The sequence below is a fragment of the Haliaeetus albicilla genome, chromosome 11 (assembly GCF_947461875.1).
Source record: "Haliaeetus albicilla chromosome 11, bHalAlb1.1, whole genome shotgun sequence".
In the NCBI taxonomy this organism is placed as follows: domain Eukaryota; kingdom Metazoa; phylum Chordata; class Aves; order Accipitriformes; family Accipitridae; genus Haliaeetus; species Haliaeetus albicilla.
The window spans coordinates 21,976,930-21,993,658 of NC_091493.1; the positions used below are offsets into that span (position 1 = coordinate 21,976,930).

The 16,729-nt window shown below is 41.6% G+C and overlaps 1 protein-coding gene across 1 annotated transcript; it reads right to left on the reverse strand.

The window, feature by feature from the left end:
- Nucleotides 1-417: 417 nt before the first annotated feature.
- On the reverse strand, nucleotides 418-10,097 carry ACTA2 (actin alpha 2, smooth muscle). The gene is made up of 9 exons (XM_009917308.2): nucleotides 9,961-10,097; nucleotides 7,261-7,432; nucleotides 5,401-5,529; nucleotides 3,981-4,091; nucleotides 3,405-3,489; nucleotides 3,152-3,313; nucleotides 2,711-2,902; nucleotides 1,581-1,762; nucleotides 418-796 (listed from the first exon to the last, which is right to left on the reverse strand). The coding sequence occupies exons 2-9, from the start codon at nucleotides 7,387-7,389 to the stop codon at nucleotides 653-655; spliced, it is 1,134 nt and encodes a 377-aa protein (XP_009915610.1). The 5' UTR covers nucleotides 7,390-7,432; nucleotides 9,961-10,097; the 3' UTR covers nucleotides 418-652.
- Nucleotides 10,098-16,729: the final 6,632 nt, after the last annotated feature.

A 16,729-nucleotide genomic window follows, 5' to 3' on the forward strand; every position in this document is an offset into this window, starting at 1 on the left:
AGTGTTTAGATATGCTCCCAAAGGAACAGGTCTCGTTTCTTTAAAGAAAACACACAGAATTGTGGTAGTATGCATCAGACACCTCCGGGTCACACACTGTAAGAAATTAGCTTTTCCAGCATGACAGCTGTAAATTAAGAAGTGATGTGGATAGATATTATTTCTGGATAGAGCAGATGCAAAGCAGAGTGCACATGCTCATCCTGATATCGAACAGACACTATGCTCCTTTGGTACTGCCCAGAACTTTGGAAGAATCAAGACTGGCTCTGTTTGCAAGCTAAAATGTTTTCTGAGGCTAAACTTTGACAACATGCAGCCTGATAGCTGAGCATTTTCTAGCATCGGTATCACTGAGCAAAAAGTACCACTTCTACTAAGCTCAGTATAGTGTAGTTACAAATTCAGGCCACAAGATGGAGCTTCAAACCAGCTGTAATGGTACCTCCACAAATGCATGTTGGTGGTTGGGTTTTTTTTAAATAGGAGCAGCAATTTCATAGCATATTTAAAATTTATCAAAAAAAATTACACAGTATCCAATTAATTAGAGTAATTACGATGAAGGAGTTATGGAATGAAATTATAAGAATGTATTTTCCTGAATACATTCACAGTAATACACTAAGGAGACATATAAAGATAAAGCAATTTAAAAGCATTTGCGGTGAACAATAGATGGGCCAGCTTCATCATATTCCTGTTTGCTGATCCACATCTGCTGGAAAGTAGACAGGGAGGCAAGAATAGAGCCTCCGATCCAGACAGAGTACTTGCGTTCAGGAGGAGCAATGATCTGTTTAAGAAATAAAAGCATTAAGTACAACAGTCTACTGTGAATAAAATACATTTGTTGTAAAAATATATCAAAGCAGTGATATTTGATATTAACAAAAACATTGTATCTATGTGCTATTGTTACCCCTGGCATTACAGTAAGCCATCGCTATAAGCAGTAAAGTTAAAGTCTGAGCCTAAATCCTCAGTTTCTCTGCCTGAGTTAGTCTGCCCAGTAAAAGTAGTGCATTTGTGTATCCATGGCTCCCTATGAGAAAAGGGGAGATAATTGCTCTGGAAACATATAATGATAGCCCAGGAGGGCTTGGAAAAACAAGTGACCTATGGAGCACTCTTATTGGTATAGCTGATAAAATGTTTGTAAAGCAAGGAACAGAAGACTAGAAACAGCAGAAGGAAGATTGGCTTGTCAGAGGCTCTTTTCTGAACTTGTAGGCCAACGACGAAACCAGCATTTTCTCTCTCCCAATTCCATCAGCCAAAAATGGCTGAAGAAGCTCACATGTAGCCCCAGAGGAAAACTTATGCTGCTGGGTCCACGTTATTCTTCTTTGGTCATGTTAGGGCAGTTTGCAGAATTCACCACGAACAAGAAAATGAGAGGAGAGAAGGCTCTCTTCCTCCAACAACAAAGTTACCAGGTGGTAATTATTGGCTACAAGGTACAGACATGATTCAACATATGTACAAAGCACTTACTTTGTAAAGTGTTGCTATGTTTCACTAGGTTTTTGAGGACTTTGTAGATGCCAACTCAAATAATCTACAAGATTGCACCATACCTTGATCTTCATAGTGCTGGGAGCCAGAGCAGTTATTTCCTTCTGCATCCTGTCTGCAATACCCGGGTACATTGTAGTGCCTCCAGACAGCACATTGTTGGCATAAAGATCCTTTCTGATGTCTATGTCACACTTCATGATGCTGTTGTAAGTGGTTTCATGAATGCCAGCAGATTCCATGCCTGGGGAAGGGTACAGAAGAACACCGAGGAAGCAACTCCATAAAAAGGGTTAAAATTGTTAACACAAAACTGACAACATGAACTTCAGTATCTCTTTGGAAGACAGCAGTCTTCAGAGCTGTGGAAATCTGGTAAGTTATTCGGTAGCTGCCTAAATTATTTGCTTAGGAGTTCCTTGGTGTACAACCCTCCTCTCCCCCTTACACACACAACTCATCCTTAAAAAGAAAGCTTGGGGGGTGGAATAGTAAAGTTTCCACTAGGCTTTTGCAGGCAATCTCAAATGTCCTAAGAATTCCTTATATGGTCTTGGAATCTTTTTTTTTTTTTTTTAAATTAAGCCAGCTCAGAGCCAGAACAGTCAAAATATGTCCTAATACCTCTAAGTATGCAACTACTTTATCTATTTCTGAGCTGAAATTCTGCCGATTGGCAGAACCAACACTGGATTTCTGCGTGATCTCGTTGCAAGTCTGCCTTCATGGCTGTTGATTAGCATGGCATTGTCTTGGCTTTGCTCTGCAAATGTGATGAACCATGGATTCAGGACTTGGAGCAGTCTTTTTGAAAAATAAAAGTAGTGCTTCCTCTCATCCGTCCGTCATCCCCCCCCACCTCCCTGCAAACACATTCAAACTACAATCCTCACACTATTTATAAAAGTGACTTTGCGGCTACACTTCTTGTAGTAGCCAACTGTATAACATACAGAAAATGGCATGGGTCCAATGCCAGAAGCCAGGAATAAACATTCAGGGTTTACCTGGGGAAAGCATTTTGCCTTATTGTTTGACATGAGGTTCCTCCCCTAAAAGATTATTTCATAATGGGTGCTAGGACATACTTGTGTATAGGTCCGAACGAGTTTGCAATGCGACACAATCAAAAGAAAATAGGGGCTTGATATTTATGTGCAGTTTACCAAGGCAGAACAATCATTCAACTTACCAATGAAAGATGGCTGGAAGAGGGTCTCTGGGCAGCGGAAGCGTTCATTTCCAATGGTGATCACCTGACCATCAGGAAGCTCATAGCTTTTTTCCAGAGAGGAGGAAGAGGCAGCAGTAGCCATCTCATTTTCAAAGTCCAGGGCCACATAACACAGCTTCTCCTTGATGTCACGGACAATTTCACGCTCCGCTGTAAAGAGGATTCAGTCTTTAGAATGGCATTCAGGAAGGACCCAGACATGTTGATAGGTTGTTCCCTTACATCCTCCAACACCCTCCCCATTTTTTAAACAAGTCCTCTGCTAGTCTTGCAGGGGACTTGCCTGTTGGATTCCTTCTTATGTCTATTCAACTGCAGAAACACTGCTAATTCTTCTAAGGCCACTAGAAACATTGCACATGAAACAACTCTCCTCCTCAGTCAGCAGCGTGTCCTTACCAGTGGTCACAAAGGAGTAGCCACGTTCCGTCAGGATTTTCATGAGGTAGTCTGTCAGGTCACGGCCAGCCAGGTCCAGACGCATTATGGCATGTGGCAGGGCGTAGCCTTCATAAATTGGCACATTGTGGGTGACACCATCTCCAGAGTCAAGCACAATCCCTTTGAGAAGATAACACACGATTCATTCCCAGGTGCACATCAACACACTTAACTATTTCAAACATCTATGCCGTGTTCCCCAGAGGCCTACCTGTGGTACGTCCAGAAGCATAGAGGGACAGAACAGCTTGAATAGCTACATACATGGCTGGCACATTGAAAGTCTCGAACATAATCTGAAATGCAATGAAAATAATTGCCTTAACACTAGGGGTTTTAGCTTAGTTGAAGCAATTTACTGAAAGAGGAAGACAAGATTTTCATATTTATTGATGGTTGGTAATAACAAGGAAGGAAAATACAAAATCTAAATCAAAAAATATTTGGTCTATGAGACATGTCCCTGTATCTGGCCTATATCCTTAATGTATGTATATAGACACATGCACATATTAAAGATAATTTTGTAATAGGCCTGGGCATAAAACCAGATTAAGACAACATAAAGCTTGCACAGACTGAAGTACTCGCATTCAAAGTGGATACACTGATTTTCTGAAGTAAATATGATAATATGCAAATATGATAGGTGGCCACTATGCACTTTCCATCTTCCATAACTAAGAGAGATAGACTACTGGACAGCATGACTGACTGAAATGATGAAGTTCACATCCTGTTGAATTCACAAAGTTGGAATTATTCCGCAGCTTTAGTGTGAGCTTACCTGGGTCATTTTCTCTCGGTTGGCTTTGGGATTCAGTGGTGCTTCAGTCAGCAGAGTTGGGTGTTCTTCAGGTGCAACACGGAGCTCATTATAGAAAGAGTGATGCCAGATCTGAGGACAGTGAGAGAAGCCAAAGGGAACACCATCATCCAACAGCTCAGAATCACTTCCAGACAGGTACTGTGCTCCAGCACTCTGCTTACAGGCCTAGAGATGGGCTAGTAATGTTTCTCATGCAGTTGTTCTTACTGCCTTCATAGAGATTACCAAAGTAACTTAGAAATAAAAGCACTATCCTCAGGTTTTACTGCTAGTAATATATGACTTATTTTAAGGACACATAAGTTAATGAAAATAAATATGTTATTCTTACAGTAGAAGAGACAGAGGAGGACAGACTTGGTTCCAGCAACGCTATTTCAATCAATGACTGAAAGTGAAACAGTTCCAGACCAGCTCTAGAATGTATGCAGACCTACGTAGTAGAGTTCAATAGATAATGGGTCTTGAAGACAGTTTCATCTTTTGGTTTGCAGAGGCCAGCCCAAGAATTCATAAAAAGAAAGGAAGGCAAATGGTTTGTGAGGCTGAAAGCCAACTTGTATTCATCACCTTCACATGACACATTCCTACCAGCTATAAAAATCTGAGGCCAAGTGGACCGCAATGAGGAGGTTAATACACCAGTAAGAAGTAAAACCACCAGAGACTTTCTAAAGGCCAAGAGTTTTTTTCTAAGCTTGTTTTCAAGCTGGTGGTGATTAGGGACTTGTTGATATGTTAGGCATCTGAAAGGTTCTGCATCCAAGTAAAACCTACAATGTTATGAGTGTCAGTAAGTTCGGTGTGACTCCACACACTTGCAGTGTATTGTGATGCCTGTTTCCACAGTATGACATTAAATAGAAATACCATCTTAGAAATTATATCAACCATACACACTGTAACTATAAACATGGTTCTAGAAGCTTTTCATCCAAATACTGGCTCTGAAATGGATGCATTACACTGCAATATTGCTAATCTTTCAAGCACTAAAAAGTAAGTGTGTAAACAGTTCCCTTCACTTCAGAATTACATGCTTTGCATTTTTGCAGAAACAGATACCTTCTTAAATTCCATCTCCTTACTAGCAAATTGAGGATATTCCTTTTCTTTCCTTTTTTTTTCCTCCCCCTCCAGTAATTAGCAAGATTTATAGATCAGACTGGAGTAAAAGAATTCCCAATAACTATTTTTATGTACTCCTAGTGGTACTTCAGCTTTAGATGCAAGTTAACCTTTGCTGTTAACAAGCTTCTCATTAAACCATACTTGATAGCATGATGTTTTCATCTAAAATTTAGTGGGTATTCTGTAAACATTGGTTCAATTAGTTCTGTTTACCAGCAATATAGATGAACTTTCAAAGCTGCAATACCTTCTCCATGTCATCCCAGTTTGTAATGATGCCGTGTTCTATGGGGTATTTCAAGGTCAGGATTCCCCTCTTGCTTTGAGCCTCATCACCTACGTAGCTGTCTTTTTGACCCATACCAACCATCACACCCTATAAAATAACACAAATGGAGTTAGTCGCTTAGGGAGAGGTGTCACAAAGTAGATAGAACATTAGCTCTGAAATAAACCCAGATGCCAGTTATACTAGTTACAAAATACGAATACTAATGAATGGATAATTACTCATTGCTCTTTAATTGCTAAAATTAAATGTTTAGGTCACTTAAATCTCTGGAGTTCATGTTTCCACTACAGTTTAAGTAAACAGGACAAGTACAACGTTAAATACATCAAGATAAAGTGGAAAAATAGGCTTGTTTTAATGTTTGTTATTATTTAGGGATGAACTGTCTGCTGAACTATAATAAAGTGGAGTAAAAGCAGAAAATGATGTGCCATCTAAGGGTGAAGACAGAGCAATATACACTTTACACTTCCCAAAGCTTAAATTTCAACATTTTTTAATCTTCTTTTTGAACACTATTATACTGTCATTAGAGACAGACAATTTAAAATCTACTGGTACAGGCTTCTTTTTAGGTATTTTCATGGATCCTGTAGAAATGGTCCATGGACCAGAAGCTGGAAACTACTCTTGATATACACTAGTCTCTATGTTAAAGTCAGAAATACTAGAAAAAAATAATAGTATATAGTAGGATGTTTTGAGTGCATAACACTCTTACCAGAACTTAGTCATTACAGACTCCAAACCTTGGCATTTCTAACTCCCCGTCTTAAAAATATGCAACATGGATTTGCAATTTTTGATGGGATGATCCTTCCTCCAGGGGACTAATACTATCTGTGATATGTGATCAGGAAAGAAAGGTTCTAGAAATCTGTATTTGTTTCCACTGTGACTGTATGGCTTGGTTTTGAGCAATTAGTACCCTTCACACTATCTACAGAAGCTGGCATTTGAATATATTTTTTTAATTATGGTAATGCCCAGAGGCCTCAATTAGACCTCCAGCCCTAGCTGCTATACTGAAAGGGAGACATTTCTCCAGCCCTGAAGAACTTAAGATGCATTTGCTGGGTATATAAAGTGCCACATCTTACAACCAGTTTACTTCTTTCCACTTCGTCAGGGCCTCGGATGGCACAGAAGCAATTAGGTGGATCTGCTAATTATGTGGATTAATTTGTCGTGGTCTAGCCAAGCTGCTCTAGTTCATCCTAATGATGATCTGGCTCAGAAACTCTCTAATTTAACAGCTCAGATAATAAATGTATTTTGCAAACTATTAAAATTGAGTGGAATGCATCATATACTCAAATGTAAACCTTGAAGCCAAAGAAACTAAACCCTAGACAGGTGCCCATTTGTGATACAACTAAATGAATAAAGTCAGGAAGGTTAAAAGGAAGCTGACTGAGAACTTCTCCTTCCTCTTTTAGTTTTCCACACATCACCTATCATCAGCTCTGAGGGCATTCAAAATTTCCAGATACTTCTGCGTTGGGCTTTTTTGTTTTGTGTTTTTTAAACTAGCTTTACTCACCAAAGTTCTCTGGGTGATCCAAAATTAAGGGGCAGGGGAAAGAGGGCATAGAAAGGAGTGACGAATTTTAGAAGGATTCCTCTCACAAGGCAAGAGACCTGCTTGGACTCAGGTGAGTGCACTGCTGGACTCATTTTGCCTGGAAATGCTGTGTTACCCAGGGCTGGGCTAACCCCAGACACAGGAAAAGGTGGCTCTGGGGTGGAAAGCTGGGGATGGGGCAGCAAAGCCTTCTGCAAGCCCAGTATGGAACAACCAAAGCAGTTCATCACCTGGTGCCTGGGACGACCCACAATGGAAGGGAATACTGCTCTTGGAGCATCGTCCCCAGCAAAGCCGGCTTTACAGAGCCCTGACCCATTGTCACAAACAAGGGCAGTGCTGTCCTCTTCCTCGCACATCTTCTACGTCAATGTCCTCAGGCCCTCCCGACAGAAAATGGCCCTACGAAACAGCAGGAAAGAATTTTAAAAAACAACAAAACAAGACCAAAAAACACACTCAGGTAGCAGACCCACCTTTGAAGACAGAGATGGCTGTATGAAAGCAACCAGCACCAGCAAAGAGATGTATGGCACCGGTTTGGCAATCACAGGGCCATACAAGGGAAGAGGCTTTCTTTTGAAAGCACAAGAGGTTTCAGCCAGGTTTGCTGGAGGGCTGTATGCACCAGAGGTTACCCCTGGGATTCCAGAGGAGACTTCCAGTCCTGCAGCATGGGCAGACAGATCAGGGAGCAGCAAACATTTATCTAAATTTGGTCACAGAAATCCATGACTGGGGATGGGTGGGAGATAAAACAGAATGCTAGACTGACAGCTGCAAAAACAAAGATCCATTTGCATTGGATTCAGCACAACTTCCCCCACTTTTCTATCACCCTGACAAAATCCTGACATGTGGAAAGCTGTCAAAGTTAAGAGCAGTTCAGTCTTCCCCATTCAGTCTTGGGCTTCCCAAAACCTAAGCATGTTAAATGCTATGCGTGTACCAGGGGTGTTCTCCTGATGCAGATATTAACCCAATGGGGGGGAGGGGGGAAGCCTTTTCCAGCCCTCCCTTAGTCACTCAGAAGAAATAACCCACATTTAAAATGAAGTCAGGAACAGTATGTGTTTTAAAAACAGGCCATAGCATAATGCTCTATCATCATTTCAAAGCAGCTAATAAACTCAGTTTTGAGTGGCAGAGTAATTTATGTTGGCTCCTTGTCTCAGTAAAAAGAAACTGTTTTCCTCCTCTGGCAACAGGAAGATAATATGGGTAATAAAAATGATTTGAAGGCTTTGTATTAAAGTGAATTACAGAAACAAGCACTGAATACCAGGACTTGAGAAGAACTATTTGCTCGTAATTTATAGCGTAGCAGGGAATCACTTGGCTAGCTCTGAGCTCCGGCTTTCATGCAGAGTTCAACAAATTGCAATGTGTTAACAGCTAAAGGAGACAGCTGTCATCCACAGACCAGCTGGCTCCACATGCAGTCTCCGAAACCTTCTGCAACAGGAATACTGGAAGCACAGGACGAAGTGGGAATGGGGTCAGCGAGAGCCATGGCCGATGAGCAAGGGAGCCCACAATCCGTTTAGCCTCTACAACAGATGGAACAAGCATGGACAGTTCTCCCAAATCCTTCATTTGAGATCCTCTGTTGCTCCCCAGCCAGGCAGCCACGAGACATGGCTGCAGCCCCACTCCTGCTGCATGGGCATAGCTCCCAGGAGAAGACAAGGATAGGGAAATCCTAACTTGATATACTCCAAATATTTTATCGTTATTATTGGAAAAGGAAAGTAGGTTGCAATTTTTGCATTTATTAAACTCCTGGGAAAACAAGCTCTTTATATTCAAACATTTACTGAATGGAGTACAATTGCCGTCTCACATGAATGAACAGACTGGTTTGGACAAACCATTTCCTAATTAGGAAATAGGCTTTTCAACCGCCTGTTTTTGGAACAGAGTTTGAGGTCAGGGGGTTTGCTCAAACCCATGCAGCTAATGCAATGCCAAAAATCACTTGGGGGAGGGGAAAGAAGGGGGCAGGAAAGGCTACATTTCTGAGCTTAGTGGACTCTAAATGAAAACCATATTTAGTAATAAAGCACAAAAAGTTGAAAAATCAAAGCTGAATGATTTCAGACAGGGCGCTCTGCTGCCAACCAGTGAGTTACAGCTCAGGACTGCCATGGCATGCAGTAGCAACATCTTACAGCAGCAAATGTCACTCAGTACTGTGGAAGAAAGGAAATTTTCCTCCCAAGTAATTAACAGAGTATTTAGCCTCTTTCTTCTACCTGTTTTACACCTAAAGATAACCAATCACCTCACCAATCTCCACAACAAGCTACTAAGAGAACTCCAGCCCCACAAGAAATACTGTGTGTAGCCTGTTCCTTAATGAAATGCTTGGCATTTTACAGAACAGTACTTTCATATACATAGAGACAAGGATGAATACACACACATCCTCATTGTATCCTATTAGACACTGCTAATTTGCACACTTCCAGCTCTTCTTACAGTCACATTCCCCAAAACACTCACGTCACCTTACACCGGGTTAAGAGCACTGAAGCAAACCTGCTGAGAAACGCTACCACACACCCCTTCAGGAACTTTGTTCTGTCCCAAACTAACACCCCAAGGTCACATGGGTTCATTTAAACATGAATACAGCTGTAATTCCAGCTGTGGCATTACACAGACTGTGTCTTTATACAATTGCTGGAGAGCTGGTGGAATCAGGAAAATCATCAGGTAGAACTTTTCCTTCCCTTTCAGAAGTGCTAGAAAATAAAGACAACTCAGTATAGATATTACAAGCATTTTATCAGTTCAATTCTAATAAGTAAGTTTGCTTAAGCAAACTACAGCACACCAGTGCATCCTCCTGAATTTGCTTCCATTTGACATTTATTTTAAGTCCTCCAGCAATCTGTAAATCATGCTATTGGTTCAGTGCCACTTACCCTGACAGTGCTTGGCTGGGGATAGCTGCTCTGAGATGGTGCACTCTGTATCTGAAAGCTCTGAGGTTATATAGCCCCTTCAGCTCTTCTCCTCCCACTAGCTTCCCAAACAAGGAGCAGAGACAGACAGAGACAGAGCAGAAGTCTCTAACAAAACCATATAGGGACCTTATTACAAAAACCTCTAATCTGGGTGGCCACAGGCCCTGGGTCTCTTCCACTGCATTCCAGTGTAGAGCTCATGAAACAGGAGGAGACTTTCAGCTGTGTAAGGTAAACACTTTAAAACTTCAGGAGAGTTGCTAAAATACAGAGAGACAGAGTATGCCCACAACAGACACCCTCTGGCAGGAGGAGCATGTGTTCAAACAAGAGAGGTCTGGGCCTCCATAGTAACATCGAAGAGGCAGAATGAGAAACTGGAAGAGCAGTCATTTATAATAGGGAAGGCGTTTTTAAAGAAACACTTTGCTTTCGTTAAATATTTTGATAAAAACAATGAAAATGTTTCTGGCAAGCTAAAAGGCTGCTGAATTTTGCTACAAAGTCTCTTTAAAAGCTTGGCATTTTGCTTGTATGCTAAATAGTGCCCATAGGCTTAAGGGTAGTGAAAAAAGTATCTGCTGTTGTATAGGGTTCACAGTGAATTCTTTGAAGGTTGTGAAAATGTTCTGTTAAAAGATGGTTATGATCCCCCTCTGGATTGTGATGGGTTAGAATCCATCCTGTTTCTCTGTCAGCTTATTTTCAAAACCCTAGGACTTGCGGGCCAACTTTGCCCTAGTGCTACTCCATTGATGGCCACGAGTCTGGACTGTCATAAACTCACATCTCAAATTGTTCATCATAAAGTTGTTGAATTTTATAACCCCAGCTAGTTTTTCTGTTGAACATATTTTTAGCAAATAAAGCAAGGGTTCTCACTGTACAAGTTATTTTCAGCACAGGACTGGATTTTTACAGCTGTAGCCAGCTGTTCTCTGGACAGGCTGATTCTAGCGAAGCAGCCCTTTCATAGTCAACAATATTTTGTCATTAAGTTTGTACTAAAGACCAGAAACCAGCACCTCTAAACTCCAATACTAAACCATGACAAATTCAAAACTGCTCTATGCACACAAGCCAAGAAAGATGTAAGAATCCAACTGAGATCCTTGCTTTGTGGGTCTTGTTATGATGGGGAGGGGCTTCATGTGTTTGCTTACAGAGTGTTTGCTGCCTAATTGAGTAGTCATAATGCAAGAAAATCTCCCATAAAACCGCAGCAGGAGTTTTTCTGATGTGGAGATTTAAGGATTAGGCCACTAGTAGAGTTAGCAGATAGGCAGAATTATGGATTGAAGACCAAAAGGAATTTAACTTTTAAGGAAAGGAACTTTTAAGGAATGTAACTGCCTTTGAGGGTCAGAAACAGAAGCTAACAAGTGTTGGAACATGAGCCCTGCAAAAGCTATTTATTTTTTCACTTCCAGCATCGGGGCAAAAGATACTTATTTTAAAAAAAAGGGGGGGAGGGGGGAACCCCACCAAGGTAAGTAACATAAAACAGAGGATATAAACAGATCCTTTTTTGCATATCTCCAACTGACACTCAAAGGACAGCCAAAACCAAATTCTTTGTTTTCAAACAACACTCAAAAAACACAGCTGAGAAAAATTACGTACCTCGTATAGAACATATAGTATTAGATCAGGGAAGTCAGGTCAAGGGGAAGGAGAATTTCACACAGCAGAACCCTTCACTGCAGTATCATGTCTGATTTTGATACAAACATCAATTACCTCCTAGATTGGAGGAAACATAATTCAAGGTTTTCAGAAGCATCATCTACTACTACTCCTTGGCAATACCAAGACTGGGACAAAGATCCAAAAGAATCCAAAATCTTCACCTTAATGAGAAGAGGTTCGTACTCCCAAAAAATCTTACTGGTGATGATGCTGTAGTGGATACAGCACTGCAGACCCAAGTCAACAACCCTGCAGTAGAACTGGTATATCATTCACACTGCACCTAAGCATAGCTAGAAATACAGGCAACAGTCTTCTACAAGAGGCCTGTGTGGATATTATAGGAGGCAGTGGCCACGCAGATACCACAGACACCTTTGTATCTCTGTTAAGCTTCATCACAATTCCTGTAAACTTAGCTCGGTACGTACCACAATTACCAGTGGTGGCAATGACAGCAGCAAGCAACCCCTTGGCTGCTATGACTAATGGTTGTTTGGGTGGGGATCACACGTCACCTTGCCTGTCACGGGCTCCAGATGTGGGAATCTTAGCTTTCAGGGTGCTCATCAAAAGGATACAGCTGACACAGAGTCTTATTCAGAGCAGGCAGTTGTTGATACGGCGATAAAGAGGAAACACACTGAGAGGAGTTGTTTGGAGGTATCTACCATATGAATGATATTTGTTAGAGCAGGGTTATGCAGACTAGAAGAGAGAAGTAAGCCCAGAGGCTGACTGAGCAGTAGTGATGGATACACAGGAACAGCACGGGAAAAACGTAGAGTTGTTGCACAGCCCAGCCTCCAGCACACAGTGGAGAGCCAGCGCTCACCAGGCAGCTCGTCTCTGGGGAGTTACATTACGGAAGGTCCCGGGGCAGGAAGGAAGGCAGGCAAACAGGTGAACTATGCAAGGAAATTAGGTCACTCTGGCTCAAGGGACATTATAGAATAAAGGTATTTCTTTTCTTTTTAGTGATTCCATGCTCAAATTGTGATCACACAGATATTACTATAGATAACAACACACAGTGAAAAAAAAATAAAAATGAGTAGTTTACACCTTTCTTCTCAGCAACATAGGTCACTTCCAGAGGGGTAGGGGGGAGGTGGAGAATGTACTTGGCATGAGACAGGAATAAGAACCTAAAGAGAACTGAACAGAACAAGTCTTCTGAGGACCAAGTCTAAATGCTGGGGATTAAACCTCTGAACCCTCCTCTGTAGCTACAGACACATACCAGCTTCACCCAAATATATAAATAATTTTTTGCAAGAAAAAGAACATAACACTATTCCTGAAAGTAGTTTATCTTCCACCTCGGAGGCCAGTTCCATCACCACTTTCTGCTGCCTATCTTTCAGTACTTATCCCACTCATTTGTATAGAAACGGCCACAGTGCAATCTGCCCAGTGTGTCTATAACCCGAAGTTCCTGTTCTTTCATTGTATCCATAGCCAAACCCCATGGTTTTTATTTGTCTTCCCCTGAGAACTTCTCTGTCCATGCTAAACCCTTTTTCAGTCTCCATCACAGGAGCGTGTCTGGAGTACGATCAGAAGAAGGACAATAAGTGGAAAAAATAATTTTGGCTCTTTCTTTCATACCCTTTTTCCTGATCTCTTTATAGTGATACTCGCAAAGCTCCCATCCACATCGTGAACTTCCTTATTGACTCCAAGCATCTTCCAAGATGTAGCTAAGAGTTTCCCCTGACACGTTCCTTAAATTCTTTGCTTTTCAGTAACTTCTGCAGATTGTCATACGGACACAAAATGTGCTTGGGACTGCACAGCAGCGGGAGCTGTATAGACACCACGCCTAGGAAATGGGCTTCAGCTGACCTGAAGAATGCCAGCTCAGAGGCCACGCACCGGTTTGCAGATGCCATACTTTTTTGGTAAAGGAGGGCAGAAGCTGCAGTCTTATCCCAACTGCTATAGAAAACTGGGAATAAAGTAACCCCTTTGCTCTTAATGTTACAAGCCATTACTTTATAAGGGAAAACAACTTCTGAGACGTACGTGGAGACCTTCCTGCCTACATCCAATTGGCTGTTTAGGAATGAGGCTCTGCTAAATATGTCTCTGGCTCCTTTTTATTTGGGGATTCCTTTCATCTTCATAGCATTAGCAGAATCTCTAAATGTTTTAATTTGTCTGGCTTCATGCCCTCTCCTCTATCTCATTGATAGGCTTTACACTTCCCCCACACCCTGTTTTGAGAAAGGCAGGAATAAATAAGCTTTAGGGAGCAGAAAGTCCCTCTAATAACCTGATTCATTGCAGCTGTCACACAGTATGCATCTGAAAGTGTCAGATCAACCACAAGCTGTCAGACCCATAGACTAGCTTTCTCTATGATTGTCAGGTTCTTGCACTGGTCTCTCTCTAACAACTAAGACAAAATAGCTCTAATCATTCTCAAATATGGCAGCTTTCAACCTGCAAAGTTTGGAAGACAGTTTTGTCAGTGCTGTTCAAGAGCTCGAGGATACAGCGTTTGCCTCCTGGGCCTCTTGAGCAGGGTGATGAAGTGTATTAATTCACAACCTTCCTTCATCTTCTTGATCAGGTATCTTCCTCCATGGTAATGTGGTAAAGTTATCATTCAAGGAACGTATTCAAAGTAAAAATGAGCTAATGGCTCCCTCCACACCCTTCTTAGATAAATAAATAGAGTATAAGAATGAGCCCTGCTGGGTCAGGCTGATATCCATCTAGCTCAGTATCCTGTCTCTGAGATTTCCTGATAGCAGATGCTTAGGAAAGAAATGGGATGCCTACAGTGGTAATTTTCTTCCTATATCCTTTCTGCTTCCTTATGTGCAGCATAAGGATTTCTTGAGACAGGATTTTGCACCTTTATCTTCATGCATAATAGACAGATTTTTTCCTCCATAAATTTGCCTTATTTAAACACATAGTTTTGGAGATAGAGTGCCCTCCATGATTTTTTGTGGAAATAAGCTCTACATTTTATCTGCAAGGCAGCACCCATAGCTGACACTCCAGCTGGTGTAGACATGCCTAATGTTAGAAAGAAAATATCAAATATATCAGAAGCATAGTCAAAGGAACACTATCTTTATACCAAGAGCTGCAAATCCACCAGAGATCCTGGATAAGGCCTCAGGCCACTGGCCCAGGCTGAGTCCACCTCACTGCGCATGAACTCTTAGCAGCACCTCAGTAGCTTGTTCACAGTTCATGCAGACATATCTGTCCTAAATGACATTGTAGACAAGGCTTCATGATAATGTTGTATTGGCACATCTCCTAAGAGCTAAGAGGGAATAAATTCCCCCAGACGATTATAGGAACCTCTCCAGTGACATCCTATCTAAATTTGTCAAAACGTAAATGAAATCTTCCCACCATATCACTGCAAAAACCAAGCCCTGTACTCCTAAGGAAGTCGGACCCACACAGTGTGTGCGTGGGGCAGGCAGAGCACAGGGGTCCTTCCTCCACAATAACTTCCAAGCTCCCCAACCAACATATTCCCAGACTGACAGCAACAAGGAGACTGAGTTCCCACCACGTTTTTGGAAGCTGATGCCCTGTTATTATCTCACCAAAAGAAAAGTTTCAAGGTGAGCTTGCACATTATGAGAAATCAGATCATTCCCATCTCAATTCTCAAACTGAGAAATTTGCTGGAAGTGGGTTTCATAAGGCTATTACTTACAGATTAAACCTGTGGACTCTGCATGCCTACTTCTATCACACGGCTTCACAAGCTCAAGCGCCTGTATCAGCCAATTTGGCTGGCACTCCAGCAAACAGTGAGGAAAAGGACCTCTGCAGGTAATTTCTTTCACTACCAAATTTAATAGTTTTCTGTAGGGCCAGAGTTTCACTTTTTCTGACCAACACAGCTTCTTTGCCCATGGGCTCTGGATGATGACAAACTGTGGAGTCCCTCTCACCACAAATGTCAACAAGTGGGTACCTGCCTCTCCAGATGGCCCAGCCCTGGTCTCCAGCCCCCTTCTCCTGGCGCCTGGGCTGGGCGCACTCGGAGCAGTTAGGTGTTGCTGCGAGGCAGGACAAGGAGACATAGCCCTGCTGCAACTTCCTCATCTTCTGTATGAGCCACGCAGCACAACCTGTAAACAAACAACTCCTGAGAGCACAGACGAACTCTTTTTTTAAATCTACATGAGAACCACTGTGTCACAGCGAAGCAATGAGCGTTACATGGCAATAAACTGAAGAACGTACAAAAAATACAAGGGGAAATCTACAACCTGTGTGACAAAAAGTGAACACATACTTTTAAAAATAACTTAGGATAAAAAGGAAACATATTTCTGGAATTGGCATGCTATTATATGGAAATATATGCTGTTATACGGAATTGTCAAAAATAACGTGGCAAATGCAAACATATTTAATACACGTGCACTTTCTGTACCAGGAAAAAGTCAGATGTCAATTCAAAGTATTGCAAAAAACTTTGGGGTTTTCTATTTCAACTCCATTGCAGGAGGCTCTAAAAGAGCCAGCAGTAAAGTTGTGCATGCAGCAGGTCTGGAGAGCCTGCATCCATCCAGGTGTTCCAGAGAACAGGCCAAGGTGCCTCCAGAACAATTAACACTTATTTTCATTAGTCCTTAAAAATGCTTAAGGAGCTTTCCCGAAACAGGAAGAAAGGCAGTTTAAAAAAAATTTCAAGCATGTAATGGTGAGAAGTAGCTAATTACAAACTTGCCAGATGAACACACCACTGTTAAGTCAAACTATCACAGCTGCCAATATAGCATCCAAATAATAAAAAATAAAAGGAGATAATATAATAAATGGTGATGAATAAGGCTTTATAAAAATGACTTCTTGTCAAAATTTTTTTGAGAAATATTACAAATGTAATAGCCCTCTAAAGCCTTTTGCTTTCTAAAACATGAAATAATTAAAAATAAGGCAAATGCAGAACCATGGAGACTAGCATGAGAACTGTCTAGCAGAAGTCTCACAGCACAGCAGTGCAGGGAAATACTGCTGAGTGGGTGCGATTCTGTGGGACTTTCCC